The sequence below is a fragment of the Chaetodon trifascialis genome, chromosome 4, assembly GCF_039877785.1.
Source record: "Chaetodon trifascialis isolate fChaTrf1 chromosome 4, fChaTrf1.hap1, whole genome shotgun sequence".
NCBI lineage: Eukaryota > Metazoa > Chordata > Actinopteri > Chaetodontiformes > Chaetodontidae > Chaetodon > Chaetodon trifascialis.
Genome location: NC_092059.1, coordinates 11,722,783 through 11,746,031, shown reverse-complemented (window position 1 = coordinate 11,746,031; position 23,249 = coordinate 11,722,783). Strand labels below are relative to the sequence as shown.

Sequence of the window (23,249 nt, the reverse complement as noted above, 5' to 3'; positions counted from 1 at the left end):
TTCAAAGTGTTATTTTGCTAGAATAAAACGAATGTTAAATTTAAGATTCAGTATATAAATATAGTATTCACAGTATTTTGAAACAACCCAGTTATGGGTCTTATATGTAGAATGATACATTTTGAGCCCTTATCCTCAGTGACCTGTTTGTTTATTGAAATAAGACACACTGGTGTGTGTACTGACTGTCTGCTGTGTTGTCATAACCCGGAGGGCTTTAGGACCATGAAGCCAGGACCTGCAGCAGCTCCACTGCGCTGCATTTAAATAGGAAATTCATTCTAATGATGATGCGACCAGCTCACCTTTCCACTTCAGGAAGGAGGAAGACTCGTCAGCAGCTGTGTTCACCGCTGTCAGTGTGAGCGGCCCCTGTCCTCTCCATGCCCGCCGTGTAAGCCTGCTCTGCCCGGCATAATTCTGCTCTTTCACCGGATCCCAGCGCTGTGGAATGAGTTTTATCACCAACTGGAGACGGAGCATGAAGAAAAATGACAGCAAAAAGTGAGTCGGAGAGAAAAATCCAGAAATCAGTGCATGTCCCGGCTGTGTCCCTCGGCACTTGTGTGTGTTCATAGCCCAGCAGTGAGGTGTTGATCAGAATCATAATGTGACTGAGAGCCATCACACTCACACTGAGCACAACGCGGTCAGATCAGGAGCCTCAGACATCCTCTTTTATTGTCACCGTCATCACCTTTAACTCCGTGCGTTTTCAAGTACTGCGCTTAAGTACTGTTTTAACACACTCGTACTTGAGTATTTCCATTCACTTCTACTTTCTGTTTCTCCTCCATTACATTTGAGAGGGAAATATTGTACTTTTACTCCACTACATTCATTTGACATTCATTTTCTCTGATGTGAGATGAGGCAGTGCTGTGCTACAAATCGACCCAGTGCTGTACAAATATCTAAAACTGGCTTCAACTACAATATCAATATATTCTCACATGTATTTGTCAGTGATAAAACAGAATAATATCATAATCTATAATACTAAAACACTTTCTACATGCTGGGTACTTTTATTTTGAAACTTGATTTTGCTCACAGTGCTTCAGTACTTTTACTTAAACAACATTTTGAATTCAGGATTTTTACTTGTAACCGTCACTTGAATTGTCAGACTACAGTATTTCTACTTTTACTGAAGTAAAGGTTCAGAGTACTTCAGGTTCTTCGCTGATCCTGTGTAGGCCACAAACAGCCTCCTCTGAGCTTCATAGCACAGATATGATCAGTGAAGTTCAGTCCTGTGCTTCTGCACTGTAGAGGGGTCAGATTCACTGTGTGACACCGTTCAGAAAGAAGAAACTTGTATTTGACAGGCAGCAAAAAGAGCCCTACATCTAACAAATCTGAGTCAGAGGGAAAAACACTGTATGAAGTTTAGTTTGAGGATCCTTCTAATTACTCGTCAGTGTAGCCTGACAGACAGCATTACATTCCTGATGTCGTCAGTCAGGCTTTCAGTGGAGTAGCTCTGCCCGGAAATACACTTTCAGAGGTTTTTCCTCGTGCCTTTTTTGTTTGTTTGTGTTTCTTTTTCTTTTGTCTTCATCTGCAATCATGAGATAATTTTTGAAAACACCTATGAGTCATTAAAGCTAAGTAAGTTGAAAAAGAAGAAATCATTTATGGACAGAATTTGATTTAAGGGGTTGCAGGATCATAACCTGGAGGGGAAATAGTAAAAACTAAATCCAGCAGCACCAAACCATGTTTCCTCTCTGGCTTTTCTCTAGTCTTTGCTTTTTTTGTTCTGTAGTGTTTTATCTCCTCAGGCATCTCACAGACATGCATCCTGTGATGAGGGGTCACATGTATGTCGCTGCTCATGCAAAGGGGTCACAAGCTAAAAAAAAAAAAAAGGGAATGTCTGCTCTAATCCTGACCAAAGATTTTTTAAAATGCCTCAATGCTGTATCAGAAACTTTACTTACGTTTGTTGCACATAAAAATGGTGACTTAATAACAATACATAATATGTGTGATCCATTTAGTCTCATGTTACTGCTGTCACATGCTTCCTTGTTGGCGTCTCGTCATTATTAGTTGACTCCACATTGAGTGTAATGAATCCATTCAGCTTTTAATTACTTTGTACTTACGTATCACGTATAGTTCATCTCTGCTGGCAGCAATTTTAATTGAAACTGTCTGTGCGAAACACTTGGGAGTCCTGCTCGGAGCTTCAGCTCAGACCTCCAGTGTTCTAGCACACATCCTCCTCTCACCACCGTGAGATCTATTCTTACGTTCTCTCTAAGTTAACCTTTGACCTCTTTGCAGGGACGCCGAGCAGGCACAGGACATACATGACGGCCCGGACTCCCCGAGCCAGTACGTTCACTTTGTGCCTCATTTATTCTTACAGTCAGCAATCAGCTGTGTCACAAAGGAAGCTGCTCACAGCGCTAATAACAAAATAAATGATGATAGCTGTTAGCGTTTTACCTCCTGCAGATGTTCTATCAAACACAGACTTTTATGTCTTTTCTCAGGTTGTCAGTCATAAACAGTCCAGAGTTGGATCCCATCATCACAGACTTCAGGTGAGTGTCTTTGAACTGGAAAGCACTGAAGCATGGACACAAAAGTCAATGAAGAGCATCATCTCATAAAAGCAGATTCTGGGTTACAGTTTAAGATGTAGTAAATGTTTTGTGCCTTTCTGTGAAATCACTTTCTGAAGATCTGTCCCCATATCAGATCTCCCAAACGCTTTGCCAAAAAAAAAAAATCAATTTCTGGACAAATGTCCTCGCAGAAAGAAGTAGCCTGGGAGCGTCCACGTATATCGGCGTCCATGTTTCTCTGGCCCTCTCACGATCATGTTCCTCAAACAATAGCGAGCCTTTCAGCTGCTTTTCAATCCCTTGAGAATTCCCTCTTTTCTCTAAACAGCCTCGACTTTGTTCCTCTGTTTCAGGTTACAGCTACCAGGAAACGAAGATGGTCCGGAATCAACAAATGCATCAAATGGGTAAGACCGGACAGTGAAGTGATCTTAAAGCAAAAACTGAGGTGTTGGTCGCAGATGTCCTGTCATTTGGAAGAATTCGTCTTGAAAAGTCCTCGTGCGTCCTGTCTCACAGTGAAACAGTGAGTGCGAGCCAGTTGCATGTTACTTAAAGGACTTCCTGACATGTTAGTGACATATTGAGATAAAGGTCATGTGAATGTCACTGGCATTAAAGCAGCCTCTCCCTGCTGTGTGACATATCAACATTCAGACGGAGAGAGCCTGAGAATCATCCATCTTCTCTCTCTGTCAAGTTACGACTGGATGAGTGTCAACATGAACCAGCTGCTTATTCACTGGTGTAATCCTGCATTCTCCGTCAAGGCATGCAGAGGATTTAATGGGAGCTTAAGGAGGAGGATACCGGAGGGAGGGAACAAGAGGAAAAGTAAATTGAACAAATCAAGGTTAAAGGTGCTAAATGTAGCATTCAGACATTAAAGGGACAGTTCAGCCCAGCTGTCAGGTGTAGTTCAGTAGAGATGAAACTGCTCACGACTAAATCTGTGGATTATACTACAGGTATAAGAAAAAAAGGATTTTTGATTTCAGGGCAAACTCGACCTTTAAAGTCATATTTTGACATTTTTGGAGATGCGTTTTCGTGCTGAGAGTTAGATGAGAAAATTTATACCGCTTTCATGTCTGTGTGGTAAATATGAAGCTAAAGCCAGGAGACAGTTAGCTTAGCTTAGCATAAAGACTGGAAACCAGGGCAACAGCTAGCCTGCTCAGTCCAAGAGGAACAAAATCTGCATGTCTAATGCACAGATATGAGAGTAGCATCGTCTAACTCAAACTCTCAGCAGTGTGTTGTGCTGCAGTTTGTATCTGCTTTACAGCACCATGATTTGCTGCTTTATGGCACACACCCATTACGCTTTGCAAGGAATGAAAGCAATTCCAGCTGCATTATTCTGGCTGCATCTTTTCAAATTCAGATTATATGACATATGTGAAATATGAAGACATATGTCATCAGTGGTCATTATTAGCCATAACATTGTTTATATGCTGTAAAACAAAAGCTTCACATCCAGGAGAAGACCCAGCACCAGTGCTGCTAACTACAAACATTTAGGATGATTTGCTCTTGTGTTGCTCATAAAGGGTAGAGAGTTGCATGTCATCATATGAAGCTCAAAGCCAAGGTCGTTTGAAATGGCAACAGTTTTTCTGGTCCCAAATCCAATTGCGCAGCATGAGGACAGCTGCATATCAGATCTAATTATCTCCATAAACCCGTGACTCTCTGCGCTCCTTCCACAGAGATTCAAGCAACAATTAAACTTTTTTTTTTTTTTTTTTTTACCCTACAGTCTATAGAGATAGGTGGGCTTCCCCTCATGTTTCTCTGCTGGCCAAAGCGCTTTGCTTTTTGTGTCTAATGGGCTATCATGGGGAGACAAGTATGTCAGATGTGATGAGCACTTAGACGCAGTCACATGAGTGTGATCTTTATGCTTTCCTGATGTCCCCAGTGCTCCTAATAGAGTGTGTATGCAGAGTTGTGGATTTATATTGTTTAGCAAGTGATTTTCTTCAATTTTGAGGATGTTCAAGTGTCTGTCACTGCAACTTAAACACACCAGTTACTATACAAATGCAGAAACAATTCTTTGTTTGATTAATCGATTGATCATTCAGGTCATTTTTCAAGCAAAAATGCCAAACTTTCCCTTGTTTTAGCTTCTCAAATGTCAGGATTTTCTGTTTTTTTGACTTATGTGACAGTAAAGCTGAATATTTTGGGGTTTTGGAGTGTTACCTGGACAAAAGAAGTATTCTGAAGGCATCACATTGGGTTTTACATGCATTTCTTTAGTTAATAATAGCTGAGATAATAATCCTTCATCTGACTGAGTCAAATAAACAAACAAACATTTTTATGAGGAGTGTAAAAGCTATTGAATTACTCTGGAAAAACACAAAACTCAAACAGCACAATTTAACTGCTAAAACTGACACATTTGTTCTTCGGACTGACTCATTAAAATAATAAATTATCTCAGCACTTTTGACTGACACTAAAATAGACCTTTCCCACAACAGCCATTCTGTTTGGCATAGCAGTAAACACACATATGTAATTAATGCCCTTAACGATGGCTCTGTTCCATTCGAGTGCATTAGCCAGTTATTAATATTAATATTACTGATGACATTGTGGTTTTGTCAAAATGCTTGCATTAGAAAGACCTATTTGTCAAGTATAGCACGTCTGTAATTGCTATTGATGCTGGTGTGAGATGTGTGTGTGTGTGTGTGTGTGTGTGTGTGTGTGTGTGTGTGTGTGTGTGTGTGGAGTCAGTCCTCTCTGCACGGGCCTTTCTTCTGCTTTCCAGTGCGTGTACACATCGAATGGGTGTGAGTGGTGAGCTGCTGTTTATGGTGACTGCATAACTCCTGGCACTGTGCCTGTTTTTCATTCATGATTTCACGTTCGGTCTTGTGCATCCACAGTACAAGCTGCTGTACTGCGTCTACGTCTTCTATTTCTGGACTCTGTGCCTGCTGCAGTGGCAAAGACTGAACACTGCAGCAGACCGGACCAGCTGAGATTCTCACTACGCACCAAAATTACCTTTTCTTTAGTCTTTCAGGCCTCATTGTACCTCTTTCACACAGCAGCAGCAGAAAGTTTTGTGTCAGTGTGGATGAAGGACTTGTAACTAATTTCCTCTGTGAGCGATCGCTCTGTCCTTCCTTCTTGTTTTTTTGAACATTTTTTTTGTTTTCGATCATACATAAAAATCCTCAGGCCATGAGTCTTGGGCATATAGCCCCGCCCCCTCACTTGGCATTATCCAATCGGAGCAGAGACTGCAGTGTGTAGCATGAGTGTGATGATCGGAAGAGATGGGATAGGCTTGTGTGGGTGTGTGGGTGTGTGCGTGTGCGTGTGCGTGTGTGTGTGTGTGTGTGTGTGTGTGTGTGTGTGTGTGTGTTATAGAAGCAGCACAGATAGATTGTGTTTTCTCCCCTCATGTGTGATAGTCATCCTGATCTTATTAAGGTCTGCTGTTGCTGCTGCGTCCCTCCTCCTCCTCCTCCTCCTCCTCTCTTTCTCCCTCCCTCTCTCCTTCATTCTTCCTCCCTCTCTCTCTCTCTCTCTCTCTCTCTCTCTCTCTCTCTCTCTCTCTTTCACCCGTCTGCCCTTCTGCTGCTGCTTCTGCTTCTGCTCTTGTTGCTGTTGCTGCTGCTGCTGCTCAGACACAGACTATTACACTGCACTGTTGGAAAGGCCCCAGGCTCACATTCACTTCTGCAATTTTCTTTATCCCTGTCCTCTCTCTCTCTTTCATACAAACACACACACAAACACTTTGCCAGATGAAAATGTCAGGAGAGGAGGAGACTCTGTCAAACGGGTAAGATACTTGCTGCACGTTTGCATGGTGTGTGTTTGTCATTCGGCTGTCCAGTGTCAGATGCTCTGTAAGTGTCTGTGTGTTCTAGCTGTGAGTCTCAGGCATGTGGACAAACTCGCTCCGTTTATTACAGGGGTAGCTCGGCTCTTTTGTGTCAGGGCTGCAAGGCCTCCAATCATCGTATACCGGCTGGTTCGCATGTGGCGAAAGCTCTGTCACTAAACTGCCTCATCACTCTTGGAGGGGTGTGCATATGTGTGTGCGAGAGTGTGTGCGTTCTGGTTTTCATGAGCACTCGCAGGTGTGTGTGGGTGCAAGTGTGTACATGATGAATAGCATTTGTGTGTTTTTATCTGTGCGTTTGTGTGTGCCTCGCTGATAATAATCAATGTGCAAGTTGCTCTCCAGAGAAATCAACCCAGAATTTGAGCTGACCTGAAGTTCAATTAATTATTGGGACAATGTGAGGTATGCACACCCTGAACCTGACACTCTCCTCTTTGTGCTGGTTGTCAGGCCTTTTCTGTCTTTCATACAATTGTCAGTTATTCCCTCATTTAAAGACCAGTGTCCCGTGTTGTGTGATAATCTCTGCTCACTGACTGAGAGCTGGTTTCTTTTCAGTGTCTTCAGGCCTACACCGGTGTGCACAGTCAGTCAGGACCAGTTGAGTTAGTTTCCAGCTATAAGGAAATGATGAAGCCGCTGATTGTTTGCCCTCATCAGCAAGCTGTTCTGATGGTAACCTGTACTGATTTAAACGATTTGAACAGCAGGGAGGTTGATGAGAACCATTGTGTCATATGCTGGTTTCAGTGTCTGTTTTGTCAGATAAGTCAAAAAGCTCTCAGAAATACCATTATCAATTGCATGCTTTTATTTACTAGGTTATTCTGCTCTGAATTAAACGGGAGATTGGCCTCCAGCTAGGTTATACATTTTTGAAGAAGACTGAAGAACGTGGGACTGTATGTGTGAGGTTAAGACTTGGTCAAATTGGATCAAATTTAGAGTTACAATCGAGATCAGGCACCACTTTTTGATAGCTAAGGTTAAGGCGGAGGTCCGGGGAATGAGTATCCAAAGACAAACCGGTGCTGATAGGCGTGCTGAAACACATGGCCGACAGGGACGGCCATTCGTCTGACTGCTTCTGGTTTGTTTTTAAGTAAAGGTGACAGCAGGCAGCCATCGCACCTCTGTTCATACAGAGAGAAAAGTGTTACGACACAGCAGAGAAAGCTCTGGTTGGATTGGTTTGAGTGAGTCAGTGGCCGCGATGAGAAGACATGTGACTCTGCAGCATTATCCTTTAAATCAATGACATAAACACGTATGCAGTATGCTGCCGTGTTTTAATATCCTCCTGGCATTATTAGTGTTTGCATCATTGATCTCTTTATGTCTCATTGTTTTATTGTTAATAGGCACTCAATTTGAAAATGTTATCATCGTTAATATTATTGTAGTAATGTGTATTGTAGTAGTGCTCTACACAACACGTTGTCCCTCATAACCTTTGAATGTACAAGAATTTCAAATATTTGAGTGGATTTTTTAGTTTTGTTTTTCTCTTTTTTGGTTTTGTCCAAACACATGAAGGACAATGTAAGCTGTGTGTCCGCTGAAAGAGGGAACATACACGTTTCTGTTACAGCCATCGTCATTGTGAGTCTCCTGCTGTTATTGCGAAGCTCAGCTTGCTGCTGGTCATTTGGTGAACACAGCAGTCACCCGCATGTCATTAGCCAGAGCTGCACCAGTGTGTATGTGCAGTGTGTGCGATACACAGTGTGAAGAGTTCCTCTGTGTTTCTAATGGGCAGGAATGTAAAATGAATGCTGTCTATTAGTCACTGCTGTAATACACATTTGTAGTAGTTGTGTTCGCTCAGTTTCTGCTTTTCTGTTCTCCTGCATCTGTGTAATGTTTGCAGCCGGCATCTGAACGCTCAGTTAAAGAGGTAACACTGACTGACTGACTGCCTGGCCAAGTGTCCTGCTCTTGTGATCAATACAGTGGTCTGGAAGTTCAAAGCACAACACCAAACTGCACTTTAAGAGGAAACAAAACAGAAATGAAGTTCCATTTTCACAAAAAGCACATCAACAACATGGCAAACAAATGAGCAACTCAGAAAACATGCCACTTTTCAAACATTTCTTGATGCAAATGAACATAAATAGCAAATAAAATCTAGAATGTGTCAAAAGTATAATTCAGAACAAACAAGTCATAATTCAAATGATGGAAGTTAATCATCTTAATGTTGAGTCACATTAGTGTTTCAGATTTCCTATCGGCTTCATTCGGTCGGCTCATTGTCCCCAATGTTAATGTGTTCCTCACAAGCTGTGTGCTGTTCTCACCCTGAAGTGAAGAAGTAAAACACACATTTAAGCAGATCCACTGTCAGCACAGTGGGTGAATCAAAGAGGAAGGAGGGAGCCTTGTGCTGAAGGGGGGAGGATTCTCAGCCATGACGTGTGCCCGATGTGGCCACGCCATGCACTCGTCACACGAGGGTCATGTGCACTGTGTAATAAACTCTGAATTGCAACCCAGCAACATTAGCAACAATCATTAAGAGTAGCTCACCTTCACAAAGAGTTGTATTTACAAGAATGACCATATTCAGAACTGGCCCTTGAGATTGCATTTTTAGAAATGTGGATGACTGAACCAGTGCTGTGATTTAAGGTGATATCCTCTATAATGTGCAGTGTAATTGCTCATAAAGCAGTGATATTAACAGCAAAGCACTCTCTCGAGTTCTTGTTTGCTCGTCTGTTTGCTTCATCCTGCCTGTGTTTCCCGACAACAGATCCCACTCTGTTGTAGGTCATGTTTGGAGACTGCCTTTTGTTGCTGAGAACAGGGTCACTGCAGTAGTGAGAGAGACAGTTAGACATGGGAGGGGGCAGCGGAAGGTAATTTTTTAATAAAACCGATTTCAAGAGATCGGAACTCCTCAAACCCTGCAGCTTGGCCTGTTTATCAGACGATCATATATTTTCAGCGCTCTTCCTTTTCTCATGCAGATTCTGTGTTTGTTGTGGTTCTGCAGGTGCTCGCGGTCAGACCTGTCACTGGCTCTGGAGGACTGCATGGCCGCCCTGGATCTGTTCCTCAGAAACCACTTTGAGGAGGCGCAAGCCCGGCTCAGGTGCAGGTAGGAGGACAGCCTGAACCACATGCTAATATAGCTGCTGTTTTCAGCTCCGGCTTAGCTCTGACCCACATGGCTTTGTGCTTTCATGCACAAATATAATGAATTAGAGACAAACAGCCGATGTTACTCGTGCAAGCAACTGCATTTGGAGGTGTTTTTGTACTCTCAGCTGTTAGAGGGGGAAGATTTCAAGCAGGAAGCTCCGTTCACATGAAATTAGCCTTTTGCTCAGAAGGCCTTTTGACATGTAACAGTAGAAAAACAGTGGAAAAGGCCTGTGGATGTATTTTTTTGGTTAATGGCTAATTTGTAAATGTTAGCATGTGAACACACTAAATTAAGAACATGATGAGCATTATACCAGCGCAATTAGCGCAATGCGCCTCTGTGCCTCACATAGTTGCCACATTGTTTTTATTTTGCTGATATGGTCATCTCAGTCCAAAGTTGATGGATGAGTCAGCAAAACCTTGTTGATTTGATTTGAAACATGTTATTTGCCAAGTTTGCCTTCATAATAGATCGATTTTATGCTCAATGAACGAGTATTACAAAGATTTTCAGAACATTTTTTCCAAAACTAGTAAGTTTAAATGGCCAGTCCTTGGCACAGTGAGAGGTGATAAACAGAGATACTACTGTCTCCATCAGGGAGGCCTAATGGAACTGGTTAGATGGTTTAATGGCCGAACGGTTTACATGACTGATGTGCAGCTTTGAGTCACAATCACAAACATAAGCTCCCTCTCTGGGTCACACCCTGCCTCTAGTTATATTTCTAATGCTGTGTCATCAAGTTACGCCATTATTCGCTGCTCATTCTCTCTTCTATTATCAGAACCTACATCACGCTGTTGGTATTATCTTCCACCCCCCCCCTTTCCTCTCAGGGGCTGTGGGCCACTCCTTAGCCCCAGTTTCTTCTTTTCAGTCCCAGCTCACTCTGAGACAGAAGAACAGCTTCCTGTCAGCTTGTACTTTGTTTTTGTAGTTTTGGACTACAGCTAGATTGACAGCCCTTGTCGGCTCGGTGTGCTTTTAGGAGCCATTCTGGTGTGTTTAGCTCTGTACGTGTTGAAAGAGCGATGTAATTTGTTTGATTTCTTAGCTCCGGCCCAATAATGGAGACTTTGCAACATTGCATAAATAATCTGTTGCCAAGTGACTGCCGTGTTGTCATAATCATAATGCGCTTCAGCATTTAAATCTGGATTTGTGAAATACTCCAACCTGGAGTCTAAATCCAGCACTTCTAGCTGCTGCCACCTGAGTCTGGACTATCTGTCAGCTCAGCAGGTGTCCTCATTTCTGTCTCGATATTCCTCCCATAGCGCTGTGTGTGCTATCTCTGCCGCTTCTAGTCACTAAAGTGCACCTGAATGAACAGTTCTTGCAAATATGTGCATGTTTGTAGCTGCTCTGAGCCCAGATGGGTGGATTTGACACATGCAGTAGGAGAGTATGAATGCAGATTGAAGCTTAAGAGGTAAGACAGGTCTATACTATGAAAATCAGGGGCTCCGTGGTGATCTGGCCAGGTATTATAGTGGTTTTGACTCACTAAATGTCCTTCATAGGTACAATGTATTGAAATCTTCCTCTTTTTTTTCAGGGTAAATTATTGCTGAACAGCCACTCTGTCTCTGACAGTAAGGGTGTAGTCAGAGTGAAGTGTTGTCTTACATTTTAATGCAGCCCATAAATCAAATTGAAATAGAGATTATTTTGTTTGGTTTGTACAAAACCCGATAACACCGTCAACCTCTTCTCATTTTTCCTGTTTGCTGCTCCGAAAAGGATTCCGTGAGGAAGCCAATGGCTTGTGGCATAAGACTTATGTAATATTATGTAGGGTGTGATGACATCTGCTGCATTGTGAGAAAGATACTCGTGCAGCCCTCATCGTCCTCGGTGTCTGTCCGTCCTCTGCTTTGTTCCACCTGTGCTTTCCAGTTCTGTCTCCTTTCCCCTCCTTTCCAGCTGTGTTCTGACGCAGTCAGATGGGACAAGGGTATACTGGAGTCTCTGCAGCACACACACACACACACACACACACACACACACACACACACACACACACACACACACACACACACACACACACACACACACACACACACACAGACTAAAATACTGGAGAGAGTCTTTCAGAGAGAGTGTTCATTATCTGGATGTACTTTCAATCAATCATTTACTTTTGCCTCTACACTCCCATTTATGGCCAACGGCAGATCGAGCTCATCTCAGCATGCATTGGGATGAAAACGGGATTAGCCATTACTGTGTTAATGCACTCATGCTCATATCGATGGGCACGATTGTGAGTGTGACTGTAGAAGGAAACTGCGATACGTTCTTCTCATGCGAAGATGTGAGACTGGAAATTAAATGTACTTATTGGACATTTATCACCACTCAAACTGTGAATTCGATATTTTAGAGTATTGAGAGATGCTTTTGTATGGCCGTGGTCATAAAGAGTTAGAGTTAAAGAGTTAGTGAGAGACGTCTCAGTTGGCAGACTGAGTCTTCCATTTATGGCACAGTTGGTAATTAAATACATGCAGAAGTGTCCTTGAGCAAGACACTGATTCACTGGATGACACATTGCTCCAAGTGTTCTGTGTCATTGAACTATTGAACAAGCAAAACAGTTGAACAGAATCAAAATGTATTGTCTTTTTGAGGATGTTTTTGCATGCCATGTGGTTTCAGCTGTCCCCGTCTGCTGTGGTTAATTTCAGCTTCACCTTGCTTTAGTATTTCTGAGGCTGTGTGGTCTGAGCTACTGTTCATGCATCACTTCTTCACGCTTCGTGAGCTATTCTCTTTATATCACCGCTCTCTTATAGGATTCAGATATTTGAGGCCCAGGTGAGGTGTTTCTTGTACTCAGGGAGCCGCCGCAGACTTATCTCCAACATTGTAGAAACATGTCTGCTAAATAACCAGTTTTTTTTTTTTTTTTTCTCTTTTGATCAACCTTCAAATCCTAGAGGTATCCACAGCAGGCTGAGTCTTATGTCCCAGCTGTGTTCAGACATGCCACGAGACCAAGTACAGCCAAAACGGTGCTATCTCATTTTCCCATCCTGCTGTCCTGCCCCATTCCTCACAGCTGTAGCAGGGAGTGGGTGCAGGAAGTGCACTGATGCAGAAGTATGACGTCCATGTTCAATACGCCGACTGACGGAGGTTCTTCTTTGTGAGAAGCTGTGACGTCCTGATATGCCGTGCTGGTTTCTTTTGATGAGTGTCAAAGTTTCATAACTCCTTTTTCCAGAAAGGGCGTCACTGTTTGTTAAAGCTTCATGTCTAATTCTGACAGCTGCAGATTTCTGCTGCTTTCACAATGAAAGCAAGGATACATCTTCATAGAAATAAACTCTTTTGCATGCGGGGACGCTCTGCTTCTGCACTTCCTGATTGTTACTAACACACGCAGAACTGAATACAAGGCGTGCACACAATGCATTCTTGAGAAAGCACAACACAGCTCTTCCCTCATGGAAACATTGTGGTGAAAATATGTGGGAGACCCGGCTTCTGTGCCAACTGGAGGACGGCAACCTTAGCATCTCAGAGCCCTCAGGTGCTGCTGATTGAAAAATGTCTGAGCGCTCCTGTGAAATATTTGGGATTCTCAGCCACTTCCAGCACAGCTACAGGCATTTCAATTTACCTCACAGCTCCGTCTTAAAAGGTTTCTCAGCCTGATGCAATGGAAATGTAAGGCAGGTAAGGCTTCCGAGCCTCCGCCCTCTCTGACTCTCTGCTGTTTCCTCCTGATTGTAACTGAGTTAGTTCTTGTTTACTGGATTTGAATTAAGAGTATTTCCATGACGACTTCAAGCTCAGCAAACCCTCTCCGTCTTCTACTAGAATCCTTATTTATTTCTGCGATTTCATGTCCGTGACACAGAAATGCTGCCACTTTTATCTCTGTCTGCTTCTCCTTCTCTATAATGAATCTATAAGCCTTTCCTTTGTCACATCCAGTAATTAAAGTATTGGCTTCTTTGTGCTTTATTTCCATGGGTTCAAAAAATCTGCTGATACAAATTTAGCTCCCAGTGTCCATGGCAGTCGAGTGGTTGGAGCTGAACACAGAGAGTGGTCACATGAGTCAGTCTGTGGTGAGCAGTGAAATGTTAGTTATGCAGGCTGGCAGCATTCCTCCTCTACACACCTCTGCCTTTATGTTAACATACAATGCACATGTAAATACAGATTACATAAAGCTATTTAAAGCATCGAATGTGACTGCAGTAGGACAGCATACACCTGCAAGAACCCTTGTGTACCACAGGGTGTGACATGACACGTCATCAACTGCAGGTATAAATAGATTTTTTTCCTTGTGTTGCTTGTTTTAGTATTATTCAACCCCAGCTCTCTCTTGTTAGCAGGAACTGATTGTCTGACAGCAGTTTTCAGCATCTGTGCCACGTTGTTCCATCTCTCATTTGTATTTAATGATTAACTAGCAGTATGAATCTTCTCTTATTCAAACAAAAGCTTTTTGGCACCCCCCTTCATCATCGTCCGTCAGCACACCAGAAACAGCACATGATCAATCAACATGTCGTCTAATATCTGCAACTTCCTCTGTCATTTTCAAGGTCAGTGCCATATAACTCAAAACAGATAGTAAGTGTTGTCTTTTTTTGTTTTACAGAACCAAAGACAGCATGTACCACGCTCTGACCTACGCAACCATCCTGGAGATGCAGGCCATGATGACCTTTGACCCTCAACACATTCTGGCTGCAGGAAACACTATGAAGGAGGCCCAGGCTATCTGTCAGCGGTAAGACTTTCCTAGAAGAGCAGCTCTGATGGCCAGCTGATAAACTGCAGCAGCCGATATTTTCAGTTCCTCTCTAGTCAGCTGCGGAAGTGAGTTCTACTCTTTAAAGGCTTTATAAGGATCTATTGACAGAAACTGAATGTGACATTCCTAATTATGTTTACATTAGTGTTTAATCACCTGAATCTAAGAATCATGTTTTTATTTTGTTGACTGAGCCTTTTATATCTACACAGTGACACGTGGTCCGCCACGTGGCACTGTCTACAGTAGCCCAGAGTGGACAAACCAAACACTGACTTTAGAGAGCCACCATACGGGAAGGTGGAGCAAGGGGTATTCATTTGGTTACAAACTGCAAACTCACCGCTAGATGCCACTAAATCCTACACACTGGACCTTGAAAAGCCAGTTGGGTGACAGTTGTGCATTCAGACATGACACTATATCTTTTGAACACTGGTTCATATCAGCAGTATCACACCAAGACCAGAGAACATGTCTAGGAATGTCACATCTGTCTGTGAAAACTAGGAGCCACTGCGAGAGTCTGTCATGTCTGGACTAACAGCAGATCTCATCAGCCCACACCGATATATATACACACACACTCTTCTTCAGACCAGCACTGATCTGAGGTCAGAGCTGCAGTTTTGCTTTGCAATGTTGTGACTGTTAATGCACGGCCAGCACCTTATGATATCTAGCTCAGCATCCTGTCTTTACTGGAAAGAGGCTGAGTCACTGATTTGCATAGAAAGAAGAGATAAGCAAAGAAATGCAGGACAGTGCAGTACTGCTGAAAAACAATCCGGATGATGTTCAGTGGAACAAACGCACCTGTGAATTGATGGTTTCGTGTGATGTGCTTTCTCAATCAGGCACCGCAAGAAGTCAAGTTTCTCCAAAAGCTTCACAGAAGGTCAGTAAAGTCCTGTATGGACAGCATGAGTAATACGTGTCACCATAATAACAGACGTCAGTATTAAGGAAACAGTTTCAGTTGTGTGTGTGAGTGCTTGTATGTCTGTATGTGAGCCTGTGTACACAAATGCATACATATTTGAGTGTGTGTGCGTATCTATATATGTGTGTGCATGTTTTCCATGATGCTGCAGCTTTCAGGCTCTCCAACTGAACATAACTGTGACGTATGAATTTCACCTCAGATGAACTCCATGCGGAGGTTTGCTACGCCGAGTGTCTCCTGCAGAGGGCAGCGCTGACCTTCCTGCAGGTCAGGAACAAGGCTTTCCCAGAATCTGCTGATTCTGCCACCACTGATCATTTTATGTTTGCTTGAAGTCATTGTCTGCTTCTTCTCCTTATCTTACATCTTCCGCTCTCTTGTGTCCTCTCCACTTAGGATGAAAACATGATCAGTTTCATTAAAGGGGGAATCAAAGTGAGAAACAGCTACCAGACATACAAGTGAGAAGCTCATAATATCCCTTTTCTTATCTCACCATGCTTGTGTTACTCCCACTTTCATGTTGGACTTTTTTTTTACTTTTTCCATCTTTCTCAGTATCTTGTAACAGGCTCTTAATCTGCTTCCTTTCTTTGTTTGTCTCACAGAGAGCTTCATACAGTCCTCCAGTCCTCTGGATACACTCATGGTGACAACCATGGCCATTTTGAGGGTGGCGTTAAACTGGGAGTAGGAGCTTTTAATCTAGTAAGTAGAAGGCTGAAAGTTTGCATTTGTAATCACACATGGGTTTTTCACATCATGAATTGTGGGACACAGGACTTCCAGAAGTCTGGACCAAAGTGTTTGCTTGCCTTTCTTTCTTTTTCTTTTTCTTTTTGCAAAACCTAGAGTGAGAGTAGCTATAATCCAACATGCAAAGCAACGAGCAGTGTGTTTTGAGGTTGGTGCTCCTCATGCAGCAATGATTAATCCGTGTTAAATTTTAACCAATCACTTGTTGCTCTTCACCTCTTTTGTGCATGGTTTATTTTAAGAGCCTCTAAAGCATCAACAAAGACTTTGCATGCACAGACAGTCTTGTTCACTCTTTGGTTTTCAGTATAATTGTAGCAAAATGTTAAAATGTTGCTGGTGATTTTTAAGTACTCCAAACACTGCAGCAAGAGAAGTCAGCAAGAGAAGCATATACTCTATTAAAGAAGTGAGGCACAGAAATGATCTGGAGCTGCCTGACATTTGCACATGTTCCTGTTATTGTTTGCCTGTTTCATTTATTTGCAGTGTAAACTTTGTTGGTTGGAAAGTATCTGTAATTGCTGTCCAACCATGGCCCCTGAAGGCATGTTTATGAAATTCAAGATCATTTCCTTTGAAACCACTGGTACTGTCATTCTAAAGAAAGGAATCCTGCTGTGATCCCACCGCTCGCCTTTCAGCTCACCTCTTGTCTACTTCCTGCAGATGATTTCCATGTTGCCCACTCGGACGCTCAAGCTGCTCGAGTTTGTCGGTTTCTCTGGTAATAAGGTGAGTTCTCCTGGCAAGTGAGAGCCAGTTGTGGCTGACAGACGGAGCAGCTGTTGACAGGACTGAAGGCGTAATAGGGGGTCGAGTTGGGGGTGTTTGACAGGGGATGGATGGATCTGAGCTGTGTGTGTGAAGTACTGGGTCTCTGCTGTTAACAGTGAAAAGCACATGTGGATAACTTGTGAGTTGTGTCTGTAAGCGCAATTTCACTGGTTCATTGACTGGCACTGTTTACGCCTGTGATTTGTGGTGAAACTCATTTGATTACTACAGAGGTGACACATTTGTGAAAGCACAAGGCGAAATTGTACAACTCGATGGGTGAATGATTTAAATATTGCTTTGATCATAATAACTAATGACTGTATCACGTCTCTGTGTCACGACTTCCTGTTAAAAAAATTATTTTGATATTTTGACTGGTTTGTGCAACCATTATACAAAATAATCAGAAAAAGGGATTTTAATCAGAGTTTAGGTCCTGATATGACATCATGGTTGGGGTATTATTCATGTGTGTAGTTTGATTGATTTATCTTCTGATTGCAAAAAACCCCCCCCCCACATCTAATCAAGACATCTATCTCACGATTAATGCAGGCGTGATCTTGACACTGCGAACTTTCATATCCTGTATATCTTGAACTATGTACTTGCATATTTTGCACACAAACCTATCTGTGACCTATATCTGTACAGTTTGGATGCCTAAAAGTAGACAAACAGGCGCTGTTCCTTCTTGCCTCTGTGATTTTCCTGCACAGGAAGTTTCTCCAAAATGCTTTTGTGTGTTCTGAGCTCATGTGTGCATGTCTGTGTTTGTGTGTTGATGCAGGAGTTTGGCCTTCAGCAGCTTCAGGAGGGCTCGGCAGAAAGCACATTCAGGTCCTTCCTCTGTAACATGCTGCTGCTCTGTTATCACACCTTCATGAGTTTCATATTAGGTGAGCAAGGATGCATGCATGCTCGCACATATGCAGCTGCAGCCAACCACAGAATCAGACCAAGTTACCTCTTTGTCTCTCGCAGGCACTGGAGAAGGAGATGTTGAAGATGCAGAGAAACTGCTGCAGCCATATCTCAAAAAATATCCTAAGGTTAGCCAGAATTAAAGAGAGGTTTCTGTTTTTTGTTTTTATATTTTTTTCAAAAATCGTTCCACATAATTAGAAGTGCCATGCTCCCAAACATACCGTGGGTTGTGTTTCTCTCAGGGATCGATCTTCTTGTTCTTCGCTGGTCGAATAGAGGAGATCAAAGGCAACTTGGATGCTGTGAGTGCCCGTCATTTTTATACTGTACATCTAGAAACAGAACAAACACATTCAACAGTGCACTTTTCATGTGAAAAACCTTTATGCATTATGCCATTACAGATTTTGATGTCTGAGAGTGTCTTATGTGTACATGTGTGAATGTGTGAATCTGCCTCTATGCTACAGCAAACCCCTCTTTATTTATACTGATGTATTTTCATCTTTGGTGGTCGGGATATTTGTTCACACATAATTCACAAACGCTTGCTGAAATGTACAATTCAGTTTATCCTGCAAAGCGAAGCAGTGCAGAGTATTTCAGGTAGTTTAATGTGTTGAAACATCTGCTACAACTTTTCTGTGAGTCTGCACATGTGTATCAAATGTTGGAAATCGTGTCTTAAGGATGCACGAATCATTGCTCCACTCAAACATGATTTGTGTTGAGATGCATGTTAACATTCACACTGAATTTCTTGAAGAAGGTGACACCCTCAGTGGTTTGTGTGTTTCCAGGCTATCACGCGTTTTGAGGAGTGCTGTGAGGCTCAGCAGCAGTGGAAGCAGTTCCACCACATGTGTTACTGGGAGCTGATGTGGTGCTTCACATACAAGAGGCACTGGAAGATGGCCTACTTCTACGCTGACCTCCTCAGCAAGGAGAACTCCTGGTCCAAGGTGGGCCAGCATATTATTTTTAGTTTGACAAGTGTTTTTAATCTATCTTTCAGCTCATAGGGAAACATGTAATCCATCCAAAACAAAAATAACCACCACTATGTGTGTCTCGGTGGCCTGCTGGTTATGACAGCAGATTGCTCTCCAGTTCAGTTCCAGTGAGGCACCTTTGTTGTAAGGAAGCAACACCACAGATGACAAAATCCATTAGATATTTGAAAGTGATAGTGAAAAAGAAAAATGTTATTTTATGCTATTTAGAGAGACAGAAAGCCTGGTCAGCAGCTTGTAGTGGCCGAAAATAACGCGTCTTAAAACCAAACTGAAGACTAAGACTGGGCTTGAATTTTGCAGTTGTGGTTTATCTCTCCTCATCTCGTTCAAAAAGAAAAGATAGGATTGCAATAGTAACCACTTTTTTCCTTCCCTCAGGCTACTTATGCGTATATGAAAGCAGCCTACCTCAGCATGCTGACTTCGGATGATTGCCTAACCTTCGGGGAAACTGCGTTCACTCTGTTCAGGTATGAACTATGAGCTCAGGCACTACTGAAACTACTCACAGTGAAACAGATGATTCACTGTGACAGTTAATGTATCTATGATATCATAATCTCTTCTTCCGTGAAGAGAGGGAATGTGAACAAGTATGAGATGTAAATTCTATCAGAGAGATAATACAGCTGGAGTTGGATTGGCATATGTCACATTATATTGTTTTTGTGCTATACATGTGTTTTATTGATGGTTCACAGCATGGTACACAGTCTGTGAGATATGTAATTGCTCGAGACTATGTGTCTCATATCTTCTCCTTACTATTGATATGTATGTGTGTGCTTTATTTCAGGCAGGTCCCAGGGCTGAAGCAGAAAATCGCGGGAAAATCTTTACCAACAGAGAAGTTTGCGATCAGGAAAGCCCGTCGCTACCTTGCAGAAAACCCCATTCCTCTTCCTGCTCCACCACTGGTCAGTGCTGGGTGAAGCTGTCTGCCATGCCGCACTGCTTTGCTTGCGTGACAGGATTTTTGCATTGTTACTGCAGTTCTTTGAAGTAACTGGATTAAAAATATCAGGGAAATTAGTAGTTCTGTGTCACAGTGGCTTTGCCCTTAACAGGCTCTGTTAAGGCACCATCGACATTATACAGCCTACACTTTCAGGAGCTTTTTGGAGAGCTCTACCTGTGCTCATGGAACTAGTGTTACAAGAATAACCTTTGTTTAAGTCACATCCATCGAGAGAGCTCAAGTCTGTCACAGACAAAATGTTATATTCACCAGCATCAATGAAAATTCTCTGATTTTTGGTTTTGTACAATGTGTGTGTCATTGTGTGTTGTCCAGGAGATGATGTACATCTGGAACGGCTATACAGTCATTGGCAAACACAAAGACCTGACTGAAGGAATGCTGAAAACACTGGATGAGGCACAGGCCAAACTCGAGAGCAGCCCGAGTATGTAAAATCATTTACCAGAGCCAAGAGGATCATTACATTAATTACTGCACCTGTTTAGTTTGGTCCTGACTGTCCTGTTGTGTGTTTGTCAGGGACTGAGTTCTCCATAGACGATCAGTGTCTGCTGAGCCTCTTGAAAGGACTGTGTCTCAAACACCTGGGGCATCAAGAGGAGGCCGAACACTACTTCACCCTTGTCCTCTGCAAGTAAGCTTCACTCAGTGATATGCACAGACATGCACAGATGTATGCATACTTAACCAAGCTAGAAAAACAAAAAAAGTTTCAGTTTTTTGCAGCGTGTCATCACCAATTGACAGATCATATTCGTTGTGCATCCTTTCTGTCTTGAAAGAGAAACAGCTCAGCAGTTGAAGGGAATATTTGTTCATACTGACTTCACCTCCTCGCATACTGTAACCACTGTGTTCTGACATTATCTGCAGTGAGACTCAGATTAAGTATGACCACTACCTGGTTCCTAATGCCCTGCTGGAGCACGGCCTGCTGTGTCTGGAGCAGGGCAGAAAAGATGAAGCCGTCAAACTCCTAGAAACAGCAAAGTAAGTCTGTCAACCAGCAAAACACATTCAAATCGTCTATACTCTGAAAATCAAATTCTCCACTTGCTTGCAGTACTTTAATGAATTTTTTCTATTTCTAACTGCAAGTCATCACTCTTGACATAATTTTCAAATTAAATATAATACACCCATTCATCTTTGGGGCTTTCATTTAATCTCGCAGAGTGTTAAAATAAATGATATTAATTACTTTGACTTGATTCCAAACCATTGTTGTGATTTATGGGTTTATTACAATGTGTGAAATAAGAATTTAGATTGACATTTACCCCTGATGTAAATATAAATTGCTCTGTTACAGGCAAAATTACAAAAACTACTCGATGGAATCACGGACACACTTCCGTATTCAGGCTGCTCTGCACAAGGCCAAGGGCACCGGGGAGAATGGCACCCATGTTCCCTCCAGCCCATAACAGACAGAGGAGGGCACACTAGAGCTGAGACAGCTATCTGTTTCTGCTATCCCACAATGCAACACTCAGCACAGGCCAGCCCGCCCATTCAGGCGGATGATTTGGGTTTTTTTTTTTTTTCATCAGGAGGGTATGGGGAAGATGGATGCTTGTTTTTTTTTGTGTGTGTGTGTGTGTGCCGCCCTTACTGGCAACTGCAGCTCTGTGCAGCCCCGACTGTCTTAGACAGGTTTGCTACGCCCTCTTCCAGAGTAATTATTATGATCAACCTCACCTCCTCGTGTGATTTGAAATAGATACAAGTTGAGAAATGTGCCTATATTTATGAAACATCGCTTCTAGCAGGCTTATTGTGTAGCAGTGTGGCCACCCATAAGAGGCGCACTAGGGTAGAAAACAAGGTACGTTTGTGCAGTACATCCTGCAGAGTACCTCCACTACTAACCAGGATAAAAATGTGCCCTGCTCAGGGCAATAGAGTTCAGTCCACATATAATCACTGACGCTCACTCCACCTGTCCAGCAGCACTGTTTGACCTGGTTACTGCAAAACTGTCCCCTTCTTTGGATTTAATTTAAATGAGAGATTATTGGTAAAATGACTTGAGCAGATGGGGAAATGACACATGTTGACATAGTTTGAAATCAGGTATATACCCTCTCATATATCTCACCACATAGTCCATGAGGACTGTGAGACTGTTTTGTACTGTGTTATTTGATACATTTTGGTTGACAGAGTTTAGCTATGATTTTTGATCAAAACCAATATGACCTAATTAGATATAAATCATGTCTATGTTGGATTCACTTTCACACTGTGTACTGTAAGCTTTGGTTCATTGTGTTTCTCAGAGTGAACGTTTTGTTTACTTGAAATTTACTTCCTTTACTTCAAACCTATTGAAACATTGAAAGCAACAAATTTATTCATGTGGAATTTTTTTTTTTTTTTTTTTCAGTGTCTGATGAAATGAACAAATTTGCAGTCCTGTTGTACAGTTACATATAATGGCTGTCGCACAGACCTCCTTAAATCAGCCAGCCATGCAAACTCTCAGAAAAATTAGAGCTGCAGTGACAGTTGTTCTTTACATTTATATACTGTAAATGGCACCTTTTACACAAATTGTCCTGTTTTAAGAGGACAGATGAATGTGTCTTTTAGAAAGGCAGACTCCCTCCTTTTCTCCTCCTGGTGTGTGGGACAAGCTCCAACAGTACTTGAGCTTAAACAAACAGGCCATTCACACCGAGCAGCGAAGGACTGCATGCTCGCCGGCCTGTTGCATCTTTCGCGAGTGAGGAAGCTCGGAGCGGGAACCACCACAGTCTTCCTGCTTTGTGAACATCCTCTGCTACTCTTGTATCAGCAATGCTTTACTAAACCCACCTATAGAAGGACTTGAACATCATAACCACGATCCTGTGTCAAATAATAATCTGTATATGAACAAATGCTTGTAATGAAATGATTGAGCTGATGAGTTGGAAAGGGGTCACCTCTAATTGTGTGTTGGTGAGGTTATTTGAAAGGCTGTGTCCCAGCAACAGAGTGTCCGAAACCTAGAAACTCAGATGGTGTCTCAAGTGTTGGAAATAGAGCACTGCTGATTTATTCATGATTAGAGTAAGGTCTGGGATTCAAGATGAAGACTAGGAATCAGTTTCAATCTTTTATATTGGTGGAGGAAATGTAGGCTACTTTCCACATTGCTTTAACCACAGTCACTCTCTGAAATATTCCAATAACAAATCATGTTTTATTTTCAAGTAATTAATTAAGCTTATTTTTCCTTTTTCCCCCTTTGGTTTTTCAGATATATCTGACAGAAACTCTAACAAAATTTAGTGGCATTGTGATGTTTACAATCAGCATATTTTACTAGACACAGCTACCACTCAGCCGAATGACATTCCTGTACATATTGAATGTTTTTATTGTAATTTAAGATGAAATGATGATGCGCAACTAAAAAACACATCCCATGTTGTCTTGTCTTTTATGAC

At 42.3% G+C, this 23,249-nt stretch overlaps 1 protein-coding gene across 2 annotated transcripts; it reads left to right on the top strand.

Annotated features, from left to right (window-relative positions):
• The first annotated feature begins 419 nt into the window (after window positions 1–419).
• On the top strand, window positions 420–23,230 carry ttc39a (tetratricopeptide repeat domain 39A). 2 transcript variants are annotated; one of them, XM_070961412.1, is made up of 21 exons: window positions 420–504; window positions 2,296–2,346; window positions 2,508–2,558; window positions 2,936–2,989; window positions 9,467–9,571; window positions 14,250–14,381; window positions 15,263–15,303; window positions 15,551–15,618; window positions 15,748–15,812; window positions 15,960–16,059; window positions 16,777–16,842; window positions 17,678–17,786; window positions 17,872–17,939; window positions 18,057–18,116; window positions 18,615–18,776; window positions 19,209–19,300; window positions 19,627–19,747; window positions 20,125–20,236; window positions 20,332–20,446; window positions 20,686–20,802; window positions 21,125–23,230. In XM_070961412.1, the coding sequence occupies exons 1-21, from the start codon at window positions 452–454 to the stop codon at window positions 21,237–21,239; spliced, it is 1,857 nt and encodes a 618-aa protein (XP_070817513.1). In that variant the 5' UTR covers window positions 420–451; the 3' UTR covers window positions 21,240–23,230. The 2 variants fall into 2 exon arrangements, with proteins under 2 accessions (XP_070817513.1, XP_070817514.1); XM_070961413.1 differs by lacking the exons at window positions 420–504; window positions 2,296–2,346; window positions 2,508–2,558; window positions 2,936–2,989 and adding an exon at window positions 6,195–6,399.
• The last annotated feature ends 19 nt before the right edge of the window (window positions 23,231–23,249 follow it).